This window comes from Nannobrachium achirus (assembly GCF_963921795.1).
Source record: "Nannobrachium achirus genome assembly, chromosome: 13".
Lineage (NCBI taxonomy): Eukaryota > Metazoa > Chordata > Actinopteri > Myctophiformes > Myctophidae > Nannobrachium > Nannobrachium achirus.
In genome coordinates, this window is record NC_137833.1 from 48,332,189 (window position 1) to 48,353,267 (window position 21,079).

Here is a 21,079-nt window from a genome sequence, read left to right on the forward strand (position 1 = left end):
GTGACTTAGAACCATCCCTGTGTTCTATATGTGACTTAGAACCATCCCTGTGTTCTATATGTGACTTAGAACCATCCCTGTGTTCTATATGTGACTTAGAACCATCCCTGTGTTCTATATGTGACTTAGAACCATCCCTGTGTTCTATATGTGACTGTGTTCTATATGTGACTGTGTTCTATATGTGACTGTGTTCTATATGTGACTGTGTTCTATATGTGACTTAGAACCATCCCTGTGTTCTATATGTGACTGTGTTCTATATGTGACTTAGAACAATCCCTGTCTTCTATATGGGTGCTTTTCGACCGGCGAGGAACCGGTTGGAGTTCTTTCTCCTGCCTATGGGATGAACCAGAGGTGAGCTTTTCCACCGAGAACAGAGTTGGTTCCAGAACCACAAAATCCTTGGTTCCTCTGGTTCAATCTGGTGGAAATGCAAGCCGGTTCGCGGCCATTTCGCAAGAACGAACCATGGTTCCAAGAAAGTTGAATGGCACTTGTTCTTGAACAAAGGTTATTTTGGTGGAAAAGGCCCCTATGTGTCCTAGAACCATCTATATGTGACTTAGAACCATCTATATGTGTCCTATAACCATCTATATGTGACTTAGAACCATCTATATGTGACATAGAACCATCTATATGTGACTTAGAACCATCCCTGTGTTCTATATAAATGTGTTCTATATGTGACCCTGGAAAGAGAAGACAAATGCTCCCCAAAACCTTTGGGAATCTCTCTCTCTCTCTCTCTCTGCCTCTCTCCATCTCTCTCTGCCTCTCTCCATCTCTCTCAGTCTCTCTCCATCTCCCTCTCTCCATGTCTCTCTGTCTCTCTCTCTCTCTCTCTCTCTCTCTCTCTCTCTCTCTCTATCTATCTCTCTCTCTCAGTGTCTCTCTCTCTCAGTGTAACTCCAGGTCATGCCCAGGGCTTAAGGCGTAATGAGAGCTGAGGCTGGCAGATCTATTTTCTGCATGCTGGACACTGGGAAGCATGTGCTCTGTGGGGATCCCATGTGATCCTGGCAGTGTGTGAAGTGACACTGGAACCGGGGGATTTCAACCCCTTTGTCTTTATGTGGGCCGCTGTCCTGCCTGCTGGAAACCTTGTACGTCCAAAAGAACACTCCGTTACAGGTCATGTTCTACTTGCCCACAGGTCTTGCCCACTTGCCCACAGGTCTTGCCCACTTGCCCAAAAAGTAAATCGTCCATTTTAAAAATGATGGGTAAAATTTTCATTACCGTTCAATTTAAAAGTACATTTTTACTCTCTGCTTGTGAATTCTATCTATGAAATCTTATGAATATGACTATAGGTTAACACTTATAACAGGTGTTTTATAGTAAGTATAGCTCTAAAAGCTCACAACACGTCATTGGAGATAACATTGCATCTATAAAGAAACCGTCACTCTACATTGGTTCCATGGGCCACCTAGATGTCCTTGCGGAGGTTCCAGGTGGTTCCCATAGTTTGAAAACGTATGAAAATGTTTTTACATGTAGACCGATGATTATGCAAAAATAATTACCATTAGACGATTATGTAATAAATGGGTAGCACTTCCTACGTGTGGATGGGTGTGGCTACAGTAGTAACTTACGGTCCATAGCAATGTAATGCACAGAGAAGCCATGTAATTGTAGATATATTAACCTTTTACTTCAGTCCTAATAGTTTTACATTTTTGATGAAAGTGAATTGTTCGTTTTGGCAGAACTATACAGTGGATCTGTTCTCAAAGTGGGTTCCCCAGAAAATCATTTTAACCACTTTATCAATTTATACACTGATCTACAAGCTCACAGCACGGCATTTCTTCCCAGCGCTGTGAGCTTACACATCTGCTGTTATCGAACATTCTTGAAAAATCTTGAAAGTGTTTGCAACGTTTCGAATAGTTTTGAATGAAATTTAACACCATTTTTTTATGCCTTTATTGATAGGACATTAGACTCACAGGAAATGGGGGGAGAGATGGGGAGTGACACGTGGCAAAGGTCGTTCGGCTCGGGAATCGAACCGGCGATGCCGCCAGGCATTCATACCTATTTGTTAATGCCTAAGTGGTATGCGCCTGGACCAGTAGACCAGCGGGCGCACCTGCTCAAAACTTTTTCAGAAGTGGGGGGGGGACTTTGACATGATTATGTTTGAAAACCACTGATTTACAGAAAGAAAATATGTTTTTTGAAGTAATCTATCCAGCGAGGGGTGGGGCGGGGTGGGGCCTCTGTGACGTGTTTGTTCCTGCGTCGGTCTCCATGGCGATGAGTGCCATCGGGTCCCCCTGAAAAGTAGGTGACTGTGAACATGGTGGAACTAGGGCGCCCAGGTCTATTTATAGACGTAATTACTGTATGTATGCCTATTCATACCTTTATATCTGCGGCATAAACAATGCTAACGGTACAAGAGACGAGTTGATTATAGCGCGTGTCTGTCTGTCGAGTCACAGCTCCATGCACCGGTCCTTTTATATACAGCAAATCATATCCGCTTCTAGTATACAGTAAAATATCATATCGTATAGCAACGTTTTTTACACACTGCTGTTGGAATTGATCGTTGCTGTTCGGGCAGCAACCTTGTACTGTATTTACTTCCTGTATATTTCCATAAATTAAAACCCTACTTTATCATAATACGTCATCATACTATCGTCACAAAAAAGTACTCGCGCTGTGTCTCTAACTTGGCGATCTGCTACTTTAGCTATTTTTGAAATTGAATCAGTATTGAGACCAGGATTATTGCATGTTTTTTTTTTTGGGAAGGGTACCTACCCTAGGGAACACAGGGGCAATCTGCAGGCTCACAAAGCGTCGCTTCGGGGCACGTTATTCTGGGCTCGTATATCGCCTGTTTTATTTTCGTTTCAATTAATGTTCACCCCAGAATAGGGACGCCAGAGTTTAATGTGGATGAACTAAAAGTGAACAATAATAAACTGGTAAGAATGAATTGTGAAACTGTCTGCGCCTGCAAGCAAGGCGCCTAAAATGAGGGCGATATAATGGTGTCTCCTTCAGGCCTAGAATTTCGTCATTTTAGGGGCAAGGCCACTTGGCCTTTAGTGTTGTCAAATTTTTGAGGGCACAAAGGCCAAGTGCCAGGGCAGGAAGGCCATCAATTAAACAGTGATTTTAAGTCCACGCCTCGACGGTCATAATTTATTTGGCTTAAAGATTAATTACAAACAAAAACTGTTGACATTTTAGACTAGTTTTAGTCATCATTACAATTATTTTACCCCTTTATTGGACAAAGATTGCCATGTAATCATAATTATTTCACACAACATTTCCTCTCATCCTTTTGATGAAAAAAACTATTTTAGGAATACAGTACAAGACAACACAGAACACCTGTCCTGGTTATATAAACCAATGTCTAGTTCAACCAACTGATCTCAGTACATTACAGTACACTACATACAGTACAGTACAGTACAGTACAGTACAGTAAGACAACACCAGCTAGTAGACAATGTCCAGTTCATCCAACTGAACCCACAACCCAGTAGCCACAGCCTAACATTACTAAACAACACCTGCAGAAGTTGCAGAACCACCAGTCCAGTAGCCTATAGTAAATAAGCATGTACCACACACTCGCGCGCGCGAGCATACACGCAAACAGCACGTGTATACACGCTAGCATTGCGTGCACGTTAGGGATGCGAAGATATACCGGTACGGATCGTAATCGCGATACAAACGTCCGCGATACGAGTGAATCGGTTCATTCAGTGTGTACCGGTACAATAGACGGCTGAAATCGTGATGGATCGTACCGTGAGTGACTGGATCGGTAAATTCCGCGATTGTATCGGTTCTTCCATATAGTATTTCATTCTATCCTGTGTTTCCGAGGCGCCTTGAATGCACCATCATCAGCCCAGCGTTCAGCCCCCTCCCCAAAAGCCAGTCTTTAACGCGAGCTGCGACTTGGACAACATCTGCGCTCTGCATGCAGGCAACCAGGGAGACAGACAGTGCAGCGAAATGCGAGTGAATCAACACAGACGAACTAGCAGCCCCACGGGTTAAAAAGATGCAAGATTAGTAGTACAGTAGCCTACTTAGCTTTATAACATCCAAGTCCGCTGCGCTGATTGTTGTCACAGAGTGGCACAGGCTGAGTGATATGTAATCAACAGCCGTTTCTTAGCGAATCTCCGACGGACAATTGATTGATATTAACTGCACGCACACACACACAACAACAATGTTGCTGGGTGTTGTAGGACTACTGCTTGCGTTTAACAAAGTATTTGTCACTGTTCTGCAACTTTCCTGTTTGATACAAGCAACTCTCTCACTTTCTCTGCTGCTAGTTCTGCTCTGGGAAAGAAGCCTAATTTATACATCGCAGTACAAGGGTGTCGCACCTAAAATAGCAGACCCTCAAGCTCACAATGCGTCGTGGATGCGACGCGCAGTGAGCTTGTAGGTCTGTTTTAAAACATTTTGGCTATAAAAAATGCATAATCCTGGATAAAATATAATATAATATATATTATATTATATAATATTATATAATATAATTATATAATATAATAATACAAACCAGGGAGGGACTTTATTGTTTTTCAGGTCAAGGACCCCTTAGCTCAGACAGAGATCAAGCAGGGACCCTCGCTGTAGGCTAGGCATTATAGCCTACTGTATCATACAAATATTTGGCAGGCCCCCTGTAATAACCCTGGATTGGGGTCCCTGACCCCCAGTTGAAGACATATACTAATAATGACATAGGCCTTCTATATGATTAGTTATCAAACAATTCTACAATAGCCAGCAGCTTTGTGTTCTCCCAGAATACTATATGTTGGGTTGTTAGTACTACAGTGAAACAATAAATTGCCTTGAATTTAAATTTCATACATTTTTAGTCGCTATGTTTTGTACATTTTGGGATTTGGGCTTGAATCGTGGTGAATCGTGAATCGTATCGCATCGTGTCGGGAACAGGGGTAAATCGTGATGTATCGTATCGGCAGGATTTTAATGTATCGCAATTATATCGTATCGCTGGCAGTGTATCGAGGTGCGTATCGTATCGCGTCAGTGGTCGAGATTCACATCCCTAGTGCACGTGCATACACGTGAGTGTCGCGCGCAATCAAGCGGGCTAGTCGTTTGAGTTTGTGTTTGTTGTTGCTACACGCTAGGCTAACAGTAGACCAACATGGATTTAACATTTTTGTATGGATTCGTTTTTTTGTCTAATACTAGAGTTCAGGTACGTGTACACAGCCGTTCACTCACATTCTCTCTCAGTCTCCACACATCTGGGCGGGGGGATTATTTCCATCACATCATCATCATCTGGTTCCCTGGCCTGTTCTAGGCTTATTATTCCTTTATTTTGTCGCGTGTTGGACGTATGGCTTGATAACGTTGGAACATGTTGCAAACATGCTCCATGCCTCTGTGACAGATAAACATCGTCGCTTAATAGTTTTGTAACTTTTACTGCTGTGAGTGAGCACAGCACGGCAGCAGCGTCCATTCAACTCTCTCTCTCTCTGCGTGCTTTGCCACTGGAGATGGGATTTATGGCTCTTTGAAGTGAGCCGGATCTCTGGGATCCGTTCCTTTCAAAGAGCCGTTCAAAAGACTGGCTCATTCTAGTCACTAGTTGTAGTTACTTAGTAGATTTTGATTATAATTATCACTTCAACCCTATATACATTATCGGAAATAATAGGTACTAGGCCTAGCTGCCATTTGAAAATAGCCGATCTACAAGCTGTGAGCTTGTAGATCTGCTATTTTCAAATGTTTTTTCCCCCCTAGATTTTATTAATTGGGAAAATTGTGAAATGGGACATTTTGCATAATGAGTACTTTCTAGCTACTATCAGTACTTAAACTTGATACCAATACTTTGATATTTTTACTAAAGTAGCCAAAATGTTTTGTTCCAAACTTCAACTTGTGGCAGAGTATTTCTACATTGTTGTACTTTTCCCACCACTGTTGTTCATTAGAAAGGAACGGCTCCCTATACTGCGAACCGGATCCCATCGTTCATATCAAAGAGCCGTTCAAAAGACTCGATTCGTTCGCGAGCGTCCCGCCTCTATCTGCCGCTGCATGTCAGAAAGCAGCAGGTGTTTGACCGTAATGCGCATCACAGAGTGACAGGACATATTTCGTACTGTCTTTGTTCGTGAACTAAAATAAAGACAGATTTTAGCCCAGTCTTTATTTTGTAGTTCTACATTTTCATCTCCTCTTTATTCCTCAATGAAATTGTGAACTGCTGTGGCTGTGGGCGCTGGGCACTGCATGGGACAGCAGGGGCACCACGGCCACTGTGGCCGTTTGAGCATGTCATTTTTCGAGGGGCACACGGCCAAAGAGAGGGGCAACGACGGCCATGGCCGTCGTGGCCGCCGTGAATTTCCTGCCCTGGTCTCCTTTGGTATTTACTGCATGGTGTTCTTCTTGAGGCAGTATAAACAGAGAGAATGAGCTCAGAGCCTCAGACAGAGACTGAGAGACGCAGCACAGGGAATTACACAACCAAGTCCTTTTCTTTTTCAGTCTCTTTTCGCTGCTTTGTACGTATGACTTTAAAGTGACAAATAAATCCCTATTATTCGTGACGTGAATAAAGTGCGGCTGACAATCTCAAGGTCTGGGGAAAAAGATTATATATATATATAAAACAAGTAACACTCCCTAAGGTCAAGTAGCGACGGTCAGGTCGCGCTGAAACAACAGAGCTTTTAAATACGGCACATTTAAGTCATTGGATGCTAAGAATATTTTACTTAAATAGCCAGGAGTATCTAGCCTGGGTGCCAGCCTGTTCGCTCCGTTACGCGATTTGTTTTGTTTAGTCTCCGCATCACAGTCTGGAAATGATTCAGTTGACGTCCGTTGTGACGTAGGTGACCTCGTTGCTGATTGGATGTTGTTCCAACGAATCAGAGTAGTTTAGGGTAGCTACGTCATCAGCCAGCCAATACACACAGTGTGTATTTGTCCCGCCCCGCACCACACACTAATCGGAAGCCGCGGTTGTGTTCCAGCCGCTTTCTATGTCCCACCTCCCTTTGGAGATAGGAGGCTTTCCAGAGAGACAAAACAAATCAGAACGGAGCGAACCCCTGAAAGTAGCATGTCCGCAAGCTCGATTTAAATCCTGAAACGTAGCAGTTTTGTAGATGGGAGGTTTCTAACCCGACAGAGACCATATGCGAGTACTCCTTCCACCCACTGCGTTTAATCAGTCAAGAGTGTATATTCAGAGCTGCATGTGTGATTCATCGCAGGGCTCACTTTAACATGCCACTTAGCTTGTGTGCACTGAATTGTATGTACATGCGAGTGGCGAGTAAATAATTGACTGCTGGAGCTCCCGATCAATGTTAACTCCGTAGATAAAGGGTCGCGGGCAATTTAACCTCTGTCAGCAGCCTGATGGGCTTTATGAGAAAATGCCTTTTAACCAAATGGAATCGTTGGATTCAGTCCCTTTTAAAATCCATAACCGCCCCCAACACTAATCACACTGGAGACGGGCCAAAGAGCCTCACCTTCTTTCAACCTGGCTTCTATTCCCTGTTGTGGCGGCCATGTCAGTATATGACTGATGCCAGGCCGTTTTTTCAATGTACAGATTATTGATTTCTTTGGTCATTCTACTTACTGTTAGACTAATGATCGGTTCTTGGTTGACCTAAGAGATTACTATTTCTATGATATATTACCCTGTATTCAATGGTGTGTTCTAGACTTTTTTTGAGGGCATACTATAATCTATGATCCGCGGCTATTCGTGTGGCCAGGGCATACGCCAGTGCATAATGCCTATCAAATACGCTACTTTGAAAGGTTCACGAGGGCAGACGCTATTCATTTTTTTATTTACGACAGCCGTATACATGCGTTACAGGTAGAACACAGCACTGCCTGTATTGTCCTTGCTTATTGTAGGCCTATGTCGCTTTGGATTAAGAGTGTCTGCTAAATAGTATATTATTATTTTAGATTTTTACATTTCATTACGTTACATTATCATTTAAAAAACGTTTTTGTTGATAAAAACAAATATTGTAAGGCATTGTGAGCTTGTAGATACGATATTTTCGGAGTAAAGAAATCTCACCACTCGTCTGGACATGATGAATAAACTATCAGGAGCACAGCTACATCACAGTGCTGGAACAAAGCAAGGTTATCCTCCGCAGTGGGTCATGCTATATGCTAACGTCATCCTCCACTGTAGTGGGTCATGCTATATGCTAACGTCATCCTCCACTGTAGTGGGTCATGCTATATGCTAATGTCATCCTCCACTGTAGTGGGTCGGGACTCCCTTTTTTGCAGGTCGTTCAGTCCGAGTGTATCAAAAAAGCACCTTGGTTAAGGTGGAGCGTCGGCAGGTTAGCATTTCACCAACTTAGCATTCACCAGCGTCGGCAGGTTAGCATGTCACCAGGTTAGCATTCACCAGCGTTGGCAGGTTTGCATTTCACCAGGTTAGCATTCACCAGCGTTAGTTTACTGAGGTTAGGGTTAGGTGGTCGGACCAACGGGAAGTCGAACCAAAATAGTAAATCTTCGTCCCCCCGAATTTAGGCACTCCGTGCCTAAATCACAAGCTTTGTCCAGAAGAGAATGGTTGGAAATAACTGTTAAAGGCAGTGCTCAGCAAACAGAGGGGTGATAAAAAAAGGCTAAGATTCTAAAAGAGCTAAGAGTGTCAGCCGACCTGATAAATATATCGCCATCATTGCCTTGATATAGACCTACAGTATAACTGTATATTAGCCTATGTTTTCATAGAAAACACTCAGTACGGTGCATGGCGCGTGGCACAACGTCAATGTCGCCCCACCCCCATATTATGCAGCTTGTCATAACCAAACTAATACATATGCCTGAGTTGTAGAAGTACCTGTATAACCATTACTGCTATCTATGTAAGAAAAAGTGCTTTGGTATGAAAACCTTTTTTTTTGTATGTATGTATCCTATATCGTGACAATATATTTTTAGATGATCCTCACTGTCCTCAGATGATCCTCAGATGATTCTCTGACATTTTGCAGACAGTATTCTACTGTTTTCTACCACCTCCCCCCCCCTTCTTGGATATTGTCTCAGTGCTCAGATGGTCTCCCCGGTTTGATGTGAACATATGGGAACTCGTCGTCACTGTTTGTTCAGTTGCCAAAACGGACCAGTGCACATTTCACCTGCCAGTACCTACGTCTGCGCCGTTCGTTCCCTACCGTTAAGGTGGCGGCACAGCCAGCCTCACCGTAATGCATATCGTCACTGTCGGGCAGAAACCTCGTATCTCCAAGTTTCAGATTTGTATGTTTTTTCGTAAAGTAAAGCCATGCTTCATCATAAATGGCTGTCACACAAAATGAGTGAAAATATCAGATCTACAAGCACACAACGCCTTATTTTAAATCATTTTTAAAACGATAATACAAAAACGAACGGTTTTGGACATAGGGTTTCCACCCGACAACGACGATATTAATTTGATGTTCATCCTACGACGCTTTGGATATAGGGTTTCCACCCGACAACGACGATATTAATTTGATGTTCATCCTACGATGCGATTAGCTTCATTACTCACGAAGAGAGAGGAAGAAGGGGGGAAAACAACACAGTATGAAGAATGCTTTGGCGCGTTCGGCTGTTATCGCTTTGTTGGAGAGAGCATCCGTTAGATAATGGGTCAATCATCACCAGTGAGACCGTTAAGAGATGGATTATGTGACAGAATGGACGCATCATGGCTCGTTTGTCATCATCTTGCCTCTGTGTAAAAGGTGCGGCAGGCTACAGCTACAGTACGGCACTTTGTTAATTGGAAAGAGCAACAGTCCCCTGTGTGTGTCATCTCGCCGCGTGAACGCACTAAGCCTTCTCTACGGCGGGGAAGTGGAAACGCCAATGGGGAATATACACGACCGCTTTGAATTGCGGTGGCTGAATGGTGTGGACATAATTATGATATAGCGTGTTTTTTCTTTGTAAATTAACATGTTTTTTCTTTGTAAATTAACGCCCTACTTGATCATACTACAGTGTCACACAAAAGTATCAAAAGTAGCAGGTCCGCTAGTACAAGAAGCTGATATGATTTACTGCGCTTGGAGCCATGACTCGACAGACAGACAGACAGACAAACACGCACGATAATCGACTTGTCTCTTGTACCGTTAGCATTGTTTATGCCACAGATGTAAGCTTGTAGATCTGCTACGTTTTTGAATTTGGATCCTGAAAAGTAACAGTTTTGGAGATGAGGTTATACAGTATATCTTCACATTGTCAGCATGAATGTGTTGCTGCTCCTGATGCTTTTTTCGACATATTCACCTTGAAAACGACATTCCTCAGGGTTTTGCGTGCTGCCTCCGAGATCACCCACATGCCCTGACATGGAACGATAAAGCTATAACCAGTGGTGGTGGTGGAAAAAGTAAAAGTCCGGAATTCAAAATGTACTTTAGTAAAAGTATGAAAGTGTTGGCCTACAGTACTTGACCTAGCCTTGCGTAGCCAGACTATATTACTGCGTGGATATGAGTCTGGTACTTCTATATAAACAAATGTCTCAGGACACATTTGGTTAGACCAGACCAATACTGGGCCCTGATTGGCAACCCAACTCTTCGGGGTGAGGAAATGGACTCACAATTGAGCAGGGCCAGACCCAAATCCACCAAGGGCAATTTCTTTTGCACCAGCGGATTTGTCTGATTCCAGGCCATACTTGACCTACTTGAAGGAAGTGTCCGCCTTCCTTGCTTCACAAGGTCTACCGATTATGCTAATTAAGGCTCTGTTCCATTTAGTGTAGCACAGTGGTTCTCAAGCTTTTTCTTTTAAATGTCAAGGACCCCCATAACTCTGAGAGTGTCCATTTACACACTCTGAACAAACACTCTATAGACAATGAGTACAATCAGAATATAGAGCTACTGTATTTAACACTTGAATGGAGGTGCCCTGAGTCCACGGCACCCCCATTCACGGCACCCCTGAATTACACTGTTAATTTTCAGAATCGTACATCATATTACGTGATGTAAATATGCACATATTTCCACCTGAGATATGGTGGGCTGTGTCAAGGAGAAATATCCATGAAAATAACTTTATACTTGATGTTTAACCTACTTGAACCCCAGCATCCCTATTCTGGGGGGAAGGTTCACCAAAAATAGCCGATCTACAAGCTCACGACGCGTTGTGAGCTTGTACAGTATATCTGCTATTTTTGGTGAAGAGTTGGCCATTGATGTAAAAAGAACTCATCATGTGAGGTGCAAATCAGGTATGTTTTACTATGCATAGTCAAGTGATATTGATGAATTCCCGACATTCTAAAACCAGTAAGACTCCCTAATCGGGAGATAAGCGACCGTCAGGTCACATGTATACACAAATAGGCTTGTAAATGCCATTTGTTCCTGGGTGTAGGGGGATGTGAAACATACTGTCTACTGCTTTGCGTGATTTTAGGGCAAGATGTGTAGGAGCAGTGTCCAAAAATGTGTTTTGCAAGAATCTGCCTCATGGTGGCGCTAAAGAAGGGGCATGTAAGAAATGAGGGGTGGAGGTTGTGGTTTGGCAGCCAAGGAGTGTGTGTGCAAAGTTTGGCGTGGATATAGGGGCAACGGTGGCGGAGATATGAGTAGGGGAAAAGTGTGATGTGACGGACAGACTGACCGACAGACTGACTGACAGCCGGTGGACGGTCTGCAATTAATCTGCGGCACCCCTGAACTGGCATCGGGGCACCTTAGGGTGCCATCGCACCCACTTTGGGAAACCCTGCTTTAGACAAACCGCCTTGCTGATATGTTGTCTGTGTGTTATGAAGTATGGATTCGTTGTACTTATTGTACTGTATGTTGTCGAGTGGTATGTACAGTATGTGCTCCATGTTGAGCAGACTGAAAACCAACTATCCCTCTGGGACAATAAAGGCTAATCTATGCTATGCTACAACCATCTGTGTACACTTTGAACACATTGAAGTGAAATACAGTATGTTGTTGCCTCTACAATCTGAAGTGTACATTGTCTATTGCATAGGTATCATTTATTTTGGGCTTATCCTTATATTTGGAGTAAAATAGTAAAATATTGTTGCTTTCGGTGTAATACAACATCACCTGCAAACAATATCCTTTTACAGAGGTTCTCAAAGTGGGGTCTGGGGACCCCCAGGGGTCCTTGGGTGGGCTCCAGTGTGATCCCCAGCCAAACTTCTTAATAATTTTTTAATAAATGGCATATCTACAAGCCTGTATATGTGCTATTTTTAAACATCTTGAAAGTGTTTTGAATAAATTTGAATTTTAACACAAAACCCTGGCACAAAGAATTTTCAGATGACTTGTGAGTTCTGATTGTGATGAATGTGTTTTTCTCTTCACAGTCCCATAGAATCCTGTCAGAACTTCTACAAAGACTTCACGTTACAGATAGATATGGCCTTCAACGTCTTCTTCCTGCTCTACTTTGGACTGCGGGTAAGTGTACAGCCAAGAACACACACACTTACAAGACCGTTTTAATACCAAACCGGCCAAACTGTCAAATATATTAAGTAAGCAAGAGGCCAACATTGTGTAAATAGCCCATCTACCCGTATTTTCCGGACTATAAGGCGCACTTAAAAGCCTTTAATTTTCTCAAAAAACTACAGTGCGCCTTATAGTCCAGTGCGCCTTATATATGGATCATTCATTGACATTGACATTCCCTTTAGCACAGCTCCATCTGTTGGATGCATAATGCAACGGTAGCGTCTATTATGTGCGCCTTATAGTCCAGTGCGCCTTATATATGAAAACAGTTCGTAAATAGACCATTCATTGACAGTGCGCCTTATAGTCCGGTGCGCCTTATAGTCCAGAAAATACGGTATATCATGTAGATCTGCTATTTTCACAATATTTATCTGTGGAACTGAGTCACATTAAATGTAATACCGACATTTCCAAGTGCTTGTCAGGGTGGGGGGTCCCCAGTTCAAATTAAGTTTATTTTGGGGGTCACGTCCTAAAAAGATTTGAGAACCCCTTGACATATTGTAATCATGTTGCTGGTGTTGCTGTCAGGCCACAGCAGCAGCAGCAGCCAGGGCCGGTGCAGTGAATCCTAAATGAATGAATAAATCAACTCAGACAAAGTAAAGCCCCAGACGTACGGCGGTGTTGTCGCACGGGGTCGAAAAAACGACGGATCCATGAGCCCACGACGTGTGGCGGATGCCACGCGTCCTGCGTTTGTACAGTAGATTATTGTCCGTTCTCGGGGGCCCGCGTGACACGGCGGTGCGAGGAAAGCATAAATTTAAGCTGCTTACAGCATCCGACACGCACACATGACTCAGCCAGTCAACGGATGAGGTGTGCGTGTGTGGTTAATGTGTGTGTCAGGGGAGCCGGGGAATGAATTATGATAATTTCTGAATAACTGCAGATATACTGTATATATTATGGGCTGAACAATAACATTAATCACAATTGTACATAAAAAAACTAAAATACACACCTATATTTCAAGGTGGCCTTTGAAAGAAAAAAACAAAAAAGATATCTCAGAAAACCTGTGACCTGAATTCTGAATGTTGCCAAAACTTATATTTGACAAGGTTGTTGCTCATATTTTGGCAGGCCATCTTAAAGATAATAAATACTTCTCTACTGGTTTCTTAGAGCTGTATAGGCCTGTATCGCAGGAGTCCTCCTGCTGTCTGCCTGTCTGTCTGTCTGTCTGTCTGTCTGCCTGTCTGTCTGTCTGTCTGTCTGTCTGTCTGTCTGTCTGTCTGTCTGTCTGTCTGTCTGCATTATTTTGTAAATGTCCTCCCTGTTTTCTTCCCATAGTTCATTGCGGCCAACGATAAGCTGTGGTTCTGGCTGGAGGTAAACTCTGTGGTGGATTTCTTCACCGTTCCTCCAGTCTTCGTGTCCGTCTACCTAAACAGGAGTTGGCTCGGTGAGTCTCTCTCTCTCTCTCTCTCTCTCTCTCTCTCTCTCTCTCTCTCCTCCCTGCGTCATCCCTCGCTCTCCTGCCAGGGCGTATCCACACCTCCACTCTTCTATCCCATTTTTGGCATCTGTTGTTATTCTCTCTCTTCCTGCCCAACCCATTTCTCTTCTTCGTCGTCTTCTTTTTTTTCCCAGTGTCCCTCTCTCTCTTTAGAGGCTTAACATTTACAATTGATGCATCTAGCAGACATTCTTTATCCAGAGCGAGCCTTTGAATGCCATAATCAGGGGTCGACATTATAAATGGCCCGGTGGCCCGGATGTACTTTTAAAGCCGCCAGGGCCAGCAGAATGGACCAAGCACTTGCCCGTTGGGGCCAGTAGCGGTGAACATGATGCCTTGAAGACAAAACAACAAGTAAAATGTTTATATATAATTTCACATTCATTCCCTGTGGTACTGTGTTTTGTAATGATTTCTGTGAAATCGTCTCGGTACCGCTAAAACATAGCGTTGGATGGAGCCAGACAGCAGCTGCAGTTCACACACAGTAGAGCTGAGCTTGTTCGCTCCCGCGGAGCGCGAACGCGCGCCACTCGTTCGCGTTCACTTCACAGTCGTGCTGTTGATTCTCAGGAGAAGAGGACATGTTTCTCACGAACCGTTTCTGTCACATCCGTGTCATTCCGACATAAATGTTTCTTAAACACCCAGTACCCGGTCGGGGATTTGAAGAGACTAAAGTTAACATGTAAGAGTAAGAACAGAAGTGACGCCTGCCATACGATGGTCTCGCAAAAAAAAGGAAAACGCAGATCTGCAAGCACACAACGTGTCGCATTTATGACACACTGTGATCTTGTAGATCTCCGTTTTCAGCGTTGAACCGTAGACAATTGTTATCATACAATTTAGTCTCGAAATCAGCCTGTCCAGTCTTCTGTATATCTGACTAGCTGCAGCAGGAATATACACAGTTTATAAATATGATGCAATTATGCCAGCATAAACCCCTAGCCTTGGATCAAGAGATGTACTGTATTTCATTTACATTTTTATTATCATCCACTGTATAAAATACAGCCATGTCTTGATCCGAGGCTAATAAACCCATGCAATGGTCATTGGTCAGTAGGTCTGTCACTAATGCAATTGGCTACTTAAGAGATTCTGGGCAGGCAGTCAGACAGCTGTCAATCTGTGCTGGGGCCCTCACCAGTTAAACAGGCTACAGCTGGTGTTAGGAGTAGGCCTACGTTATAGAATCAATTGTGGTAATTTTGCATAGTAGGGGAAAGGACAGGACAGTACAGTTCACTGATGCAAGTTCTAATAAAAAAGGATTTAAACCACAGAAAGCTCAATGGCTTGTTTGCATTGGGGTCCTTTTGTACACAATAAATAAAAAAGACACCCGTATCGAGGATGAATGAGGACGCGCGCTCGCACTTTGCGCGTGCGTGTCAGGGAGGGCCAGTGGTAAATTTCCCTTAGTGTCTACATCAAACTAATGTAAGTTAGCTGCCAAGGCCTTTTCCCTTTGTACTGTATTTACCAGATTTTTGGCGGCTCCGTGCACGCAGCGCGTGCCCATTGTGTGCGCACGGGCTCCGATTCACGGCCGCCGAAAGTCTTTTCTTTCATGCGGAGAAGAAAGAAAATTCAACCGCGATGATCTGTGCTTCAGTTATGGTCCGTAGAAAACAGGACATTTTGACCTTTTGGCCTAAAATGTTTGACTGTAGCCTACTTCTGTGCTGTAGTCCCACAGCTATAATAACTTATTATAGCTGTGGGACTACAGCACAGAAGTAGGCTGTCATCAAGCTTATTATTAATAAGCTTGATGACAGCTCGCCGTATAATTCCGCCTGCTTTTCCAAAGCAAGCTGTGTTTTGTAGAGATGGGACGTTGGTGAATGAATCAAGTCTTTTGAGCAGCTCTTTGAAATTAACGATGAGATCCGGTTCGCAGTATTCCTTCCTTCCTTTTCTAATGAACAGTGGTGGAAAAAGTACTCAAATTCTTTACACAAGTAAAAGCATCAATACTCCAATGTAGAAATACTCTGAAACAAGTCGAAGTTCGGAATTAAAATGTACTTGAGTTAAAGTACAAAAGTATTGGTATCAAAATGTACTTAAAGTACCAATAGTAGGAAGTACTCATTATGCAAAATGTCACATTTCACAAGTTTTCCATCTTGTAGATCGGCTATTTGAAAATAGCCGATCTACAAGCTCGCAAAGCGTCACGTTGTGACGCATTGCGAGCTTGTAGATTGTCTATTTTCAAATGGCCGAAATGTATATATGGCCGAAATGTATATAGGGTTGAAGTGATTTGTAATTATAATCAAAATCTCAAAGTGACAAGTAACTAAATGAGTCTTTTGAATTGCTCTTTGAAAGGAACGGATCCCAGAGATCCAGCTCACTTCAAAGAACCATAAATCCCATCTCTAGTGTTTTGTGTGGTCTCTGTGGAGGACTCTGTTGATTTCCTTGCCTAATACAATTCCTGGTTGGCTAATGAGTCTCTCTATGGATTAATTTAATGTCTGAGCCTTAAATACAAAGCCTTACTGTACACAGCCATTAATAAAAACACCAGAGCCGTGGAGATGGAAAGAGTTTCGTCATCTCCATTCACTCCCATCGAGTCAATTATCTTACAGCGATGGCGGATCATGTGAACAAAGTATATTCATAATATATTCAATATTCAATAATGTATTGCCAAAACCAACTAACATTTGACTTGGAATTTGATTTGGTGTGCTCCGAGATAACAAGAACTAGAAGAATGCAGGAGTAACACTTGCCATTGAGGAAACCAGTAACCAGGGCCACCGATAGGGGGGGGCAAAGGGTACTGTTGTCCCCCCTCCTGGAAAGGGGGGGGAGGGGGGGGGGGTGGCTACAGTGGGGTGGCCCCCGTTGAACAGGACAGTTTATTTACTTTAAAAATTCATAATTTCCCGTGAAAAAAACAAATTTTTCGGCCCGCAAAGTGCGCAGACGAAAAACCGAGGTCTTTGATCTTGACCCCCCTCCCAAAAATCTGTACGACAGGCCTGCCAGTAACTTCCAAACAATACTGCAGTAGTCCATTTTATAGCACTTTTCTCCAAAGCACTATAGATTACAATGCACTTCACACCCATTCACACACCGATGGCGGAGGAAACCACGCAAGGCATTGCTGCTCATCGGGAGCAGTTAGGGGTTCAGTGTCTTGCCCATGGACACTTCGACACTGCCAAGTTGAGCCGGGAATCGAACCGGGAACATTCGGATTCCAAGACGGCCGCTCTACCTCCTGAGCCACTGCCACCCTAGGCCTACACACTTGATACAGTATGTCTGTTTTATAACCCTGTCTACTTCCACTTCCAACGAGGCTCGGCTAATTACTGCGTTCAGCACGTCCGTGTCGGCGGACCGACCGAACAAGCGTTTACAGCATGTTTCATCATCCCAGAGCATAACACCAGGGCTTTAAGCAGGATCACATCAGGACGGCAACACCTCATGAATACCACATCATCCTAGTCAGGTCTTAATTCCTTATACATCGGTCTGTAGTACTTCTCAAAGTGGGGTCCCCCAGGGGGTCCTTGAAGGTCAGGAAGCGCACACACAGACATCAAAGGGGGCTTGAGCCCTTGCCCGTGTACTTGTCTGTAAAACAAACTCTCTCCAGACCATGCATGCTGCGTTTACTATGGTGAAAGAAATGCAAAATTCCCCCCAACCCCCCTTTTCATGCCACACCCGAAGCATCATTGATTTATCCAAAGAGCTTCGCGCCACGCTGTGAGCTGGTAGATCGGCTAATGTAACTCAATATGTTAAACGACACAAAGTCACATGCCTGACAAAATCTCTGGGCTGATTTGTTTATTTTTGGAACGTATCGACCTAAGATTTCCCTATGGGAATTTCAGTGGGAAAAAAAGAAACACTTCAGTGACTCAGGAGTAGTGGGCGTGACGTCAGGACTTTGGTACTTTGTTCAGTTGCACGATACCCTCGGGTGAACATGATTGGTTGACCCACATTATATTTCAGAAGTAAAATTATGCTTATTCATGTACATTACTTTATAGGTGGTTGCACACTGCTGCGTTTTGGAAATCCGAAAACCACAAAAGTGTGCAAACGTGATTGACGTAACGTGAGGTAGTTTTTTGTCATCCTATGGAAATGTCAGTGTTTGCCTGCTAGTAGCAGCACGTCCACATAACGGCAATATGATTTAAAAACCCTTTAAAATAGCAGATACATTAACAAGCTCGTAGATTTGTCTAGTTTTAAAATAGAATGGTTATTGAGGTTGAAGTGGTTAAGTTTTGATGCTGTATTAAACAAATGTAGCTAATTGCTAACACATTGTTCCCCCTCAAGGACCCTTGAGGGTCCCCGGACCCCACTTTGAGAACCACTAGGATAAAACGATCCTCACTCTTTTTACTGCAGTGTAATATAGGCCAATAAACTGAAAATCCACAGAGAAAAACTAGATTGTTATTCAATTCAGGTCAAGGTGTTTTCCAGTCTGCTCCTGTGTGTGTGTGTGTGTGTGTGTGTGTGTGTGTGTGTGTGTGTGTGTGTGTGTGTGTGTGTGTGTGTGTGTGTGTGTGTGTGTGTGTGTGTGTGTGTGTGTGTGTGTGTGTGTGTGTGTGTGTGTGTGTGTGTGTGTGTGTGTGTGTGTGTGTGTGTGTTCAACACTGTACACAGCATTTCTGCTCTGCTGTGAGATAATGTTCCAGGTGCAGTGAATTCACCGCTGCAATTAATTAACCAGCAACTCATACTCTGAAATAGTCTACATCTACAAGCTGTTGGTTAAAATGGTTGAACAGATTTTTAGACGCTATATTAACTGAAGTCGATATACGTGCAAGGACAGTATCACTCAGCTAAACACACATCCCTGGAAACCCCTTCTAGGACCCATGTTATGGGAGAATCTTTTTCTCTGTCATCCATTCCGCGTGGACTAATTCACTTCCTTACTGTTAAACGGCAAGGAAGGAAACGGCTGGCAAACAGTGGCGGCTCCAGGGGGGGGGGCTAGAGGGGGCTAAATATCCTATGTTTTGGGTCTGAGAGGCTAAATCTCATCAAATGGTTGTCAATGTCCGTGGCTCAAATAACAAATAAATAATGTCCCTTGATTGAAAAGGGTTGAAAACCACAGGCTTAGTAACGTTCCCTTCCGTGGGTACAAGAGACGAGCTGTGGACTGCTCTGAGCACAAGCAGGAGTGTGTAGCGCTTTATGCATGTTCACTGCTTCTGCAAACTGGACACAGATCGAGAAGGAGTGTGGGTGGGGGTGTGTGTGTGCGCGCGCGCGTGTGGCTAATTTAAAAGGAGTTTTCCCCCGGAAAATACATTAAGAAATTAATCTCCTTTAAAAAAAAAAAAGTACTTGGAGCGAACAGGGAACCCGAGAGGGCTCTAAGCAGCGCTCCATTAGCATACATCGCTGGTTTAAGGAATGCTAGAGACTGGAGTTTAGCCACTAGAGCCCTGACTCTCTCCCACCCTCCCAATTAACACCAGGCTTCCCCTGGTTCATACTGGGATGAAATGAGTGCAGTCTGGCCTCGGCTTCTGAGCAGGACTTTATCCTCTGTTGCATCTCTGATGCAGCTCTAGATCTGTGAAGCCAAGTACTGACACTTAAAGGGATATTTCACTTTCAAAAAAACTTTTGGTAATTTTATCGTCTAATCTGGCTTTTATGAACACCCTGAACAGTTTTTAATGTGCTTGATTCAATATTTAGATATTTGATGTAAATGTTACCAGGCCCTCCAGGCCCAGGGCCCCTCCCCACACACACACATTGTAACTTCAAACTTAATTTTAACCATGATAGATTCATTAAAAACACCCATTATTTTTTCTGGTGACTCCTAATACATGAGCAGGCCGTGTTTTTTCGACAACTTTTTTCATTTATTTTTAATAATAGTTTTTTGTATAAATATTTTTCATTTTCCCAAATAATATATGTATTTTAAAGCATATTTTTGCTTCTGGGTGGTCCCTGGAACTAACTATTTTGAGATGGGGTCTGTGGCCAAATACATATCATTTTGGGGGTCCTTCACATGAAAAAGTTTGAGCACCACTGACAAAGAAAATCCTTAATATATTCAAAGACTTGCACACATTTTCAAGATTGTTCTAAAATAGCAGATATACAAGCTCGCAGCCGCGCTGTGAGCTTGTATATCTGCTATTTTTCAATAGTTAAAGCACAAAATAATATCTGTGAATCCTTGTACGCAGGGCCCAGAATTAAGGTGCGACACCCCTGCCCAGAGAGAGAGAGAGAGAGGGCTCTGGCTTGACTTTGATTTTAAACCGTCGCTGCCACCTGCTGGTCGTCTTGGTGTACTGTCTGTTTATTCCCCTGCAGGGCTTCCCTGCTCAAAGGGGCTTACAGAGCTGGCATGGCCATGGGTGTGTCCTCCTTATGCTGTTATGGCCCAACGCTCACTTGGCAGGAGGAGGCCCCCCATATACACTGTTGCCATGTCCGCTGACTCCGCTTATTATAAGCCAGTGTTTCTCAAACGTGTTCATGTCAAGGACCCTTCGAATTGAAATAGCTTTTTTTTGGCTTGTTTTCGTAGACCCCATGGTTGCTTCTTTCTCTCGCACAACCTGGCAACACTGGCCCCTCCACGTCCATCCTTGGCCAGATGAGAAAACCTCATTGTGTGAGCAGCCTCTCTGCTGTGGCTCGGTGCCTCCACGTGGAAACTGCTCCCCACTCGTTGGCACCTCTATGAAAGCTAAGGCAGTAGTGGTTCTCAACCTGGAGGGTCCCCGCATGATTTTGGTGGGGGGGGGGTCATCACCAGATGACAATTTAAAGACTTAGCAGACCCTAAAAAAAAATACTATAAAAATTGGTGAAACGTTGGCCAAATAATATAAGAAAGGGGAAAATAGCCGATCTACAAGCATGTGGACTTCACGTCGGCTATGCAGTTGCAATACCAGGGGTTCTCAAACTTTTTAATTTCAAGGACCTGGTTCCATTTGTACAC

The 21,079-nt window shown here is 43.5% G+C and overlaps 1 protein-coding gene across 1 annotated transcript in view; it reads left to right on the top strand.

Moving 5' to 3' along the window:
* The window catches only part of LOC308296468 (calcium-activated potassium channel subunit alpha-1a), a gene marked incomplete at both ends in the record, with an annotated part of 305,715 nt that overhangs the window by 141,162 nt on the left and 143,474 nt on the right, over positions 1-21,079 (top strand). The window contains 2 exons of the mRNA XM_080739756.1: positions 12,446-12,539; positions 13,899-14,010. Of these exons, the coding sequence (XP_080595882.1) occupies positions 12,446-12,539; positions 13,899-14,010 (206 nt within the window). The remainder of the gene's footprint in view (positions 1-12,445; positions 12,540-13,898; positions 14,011-21,079) is intronic.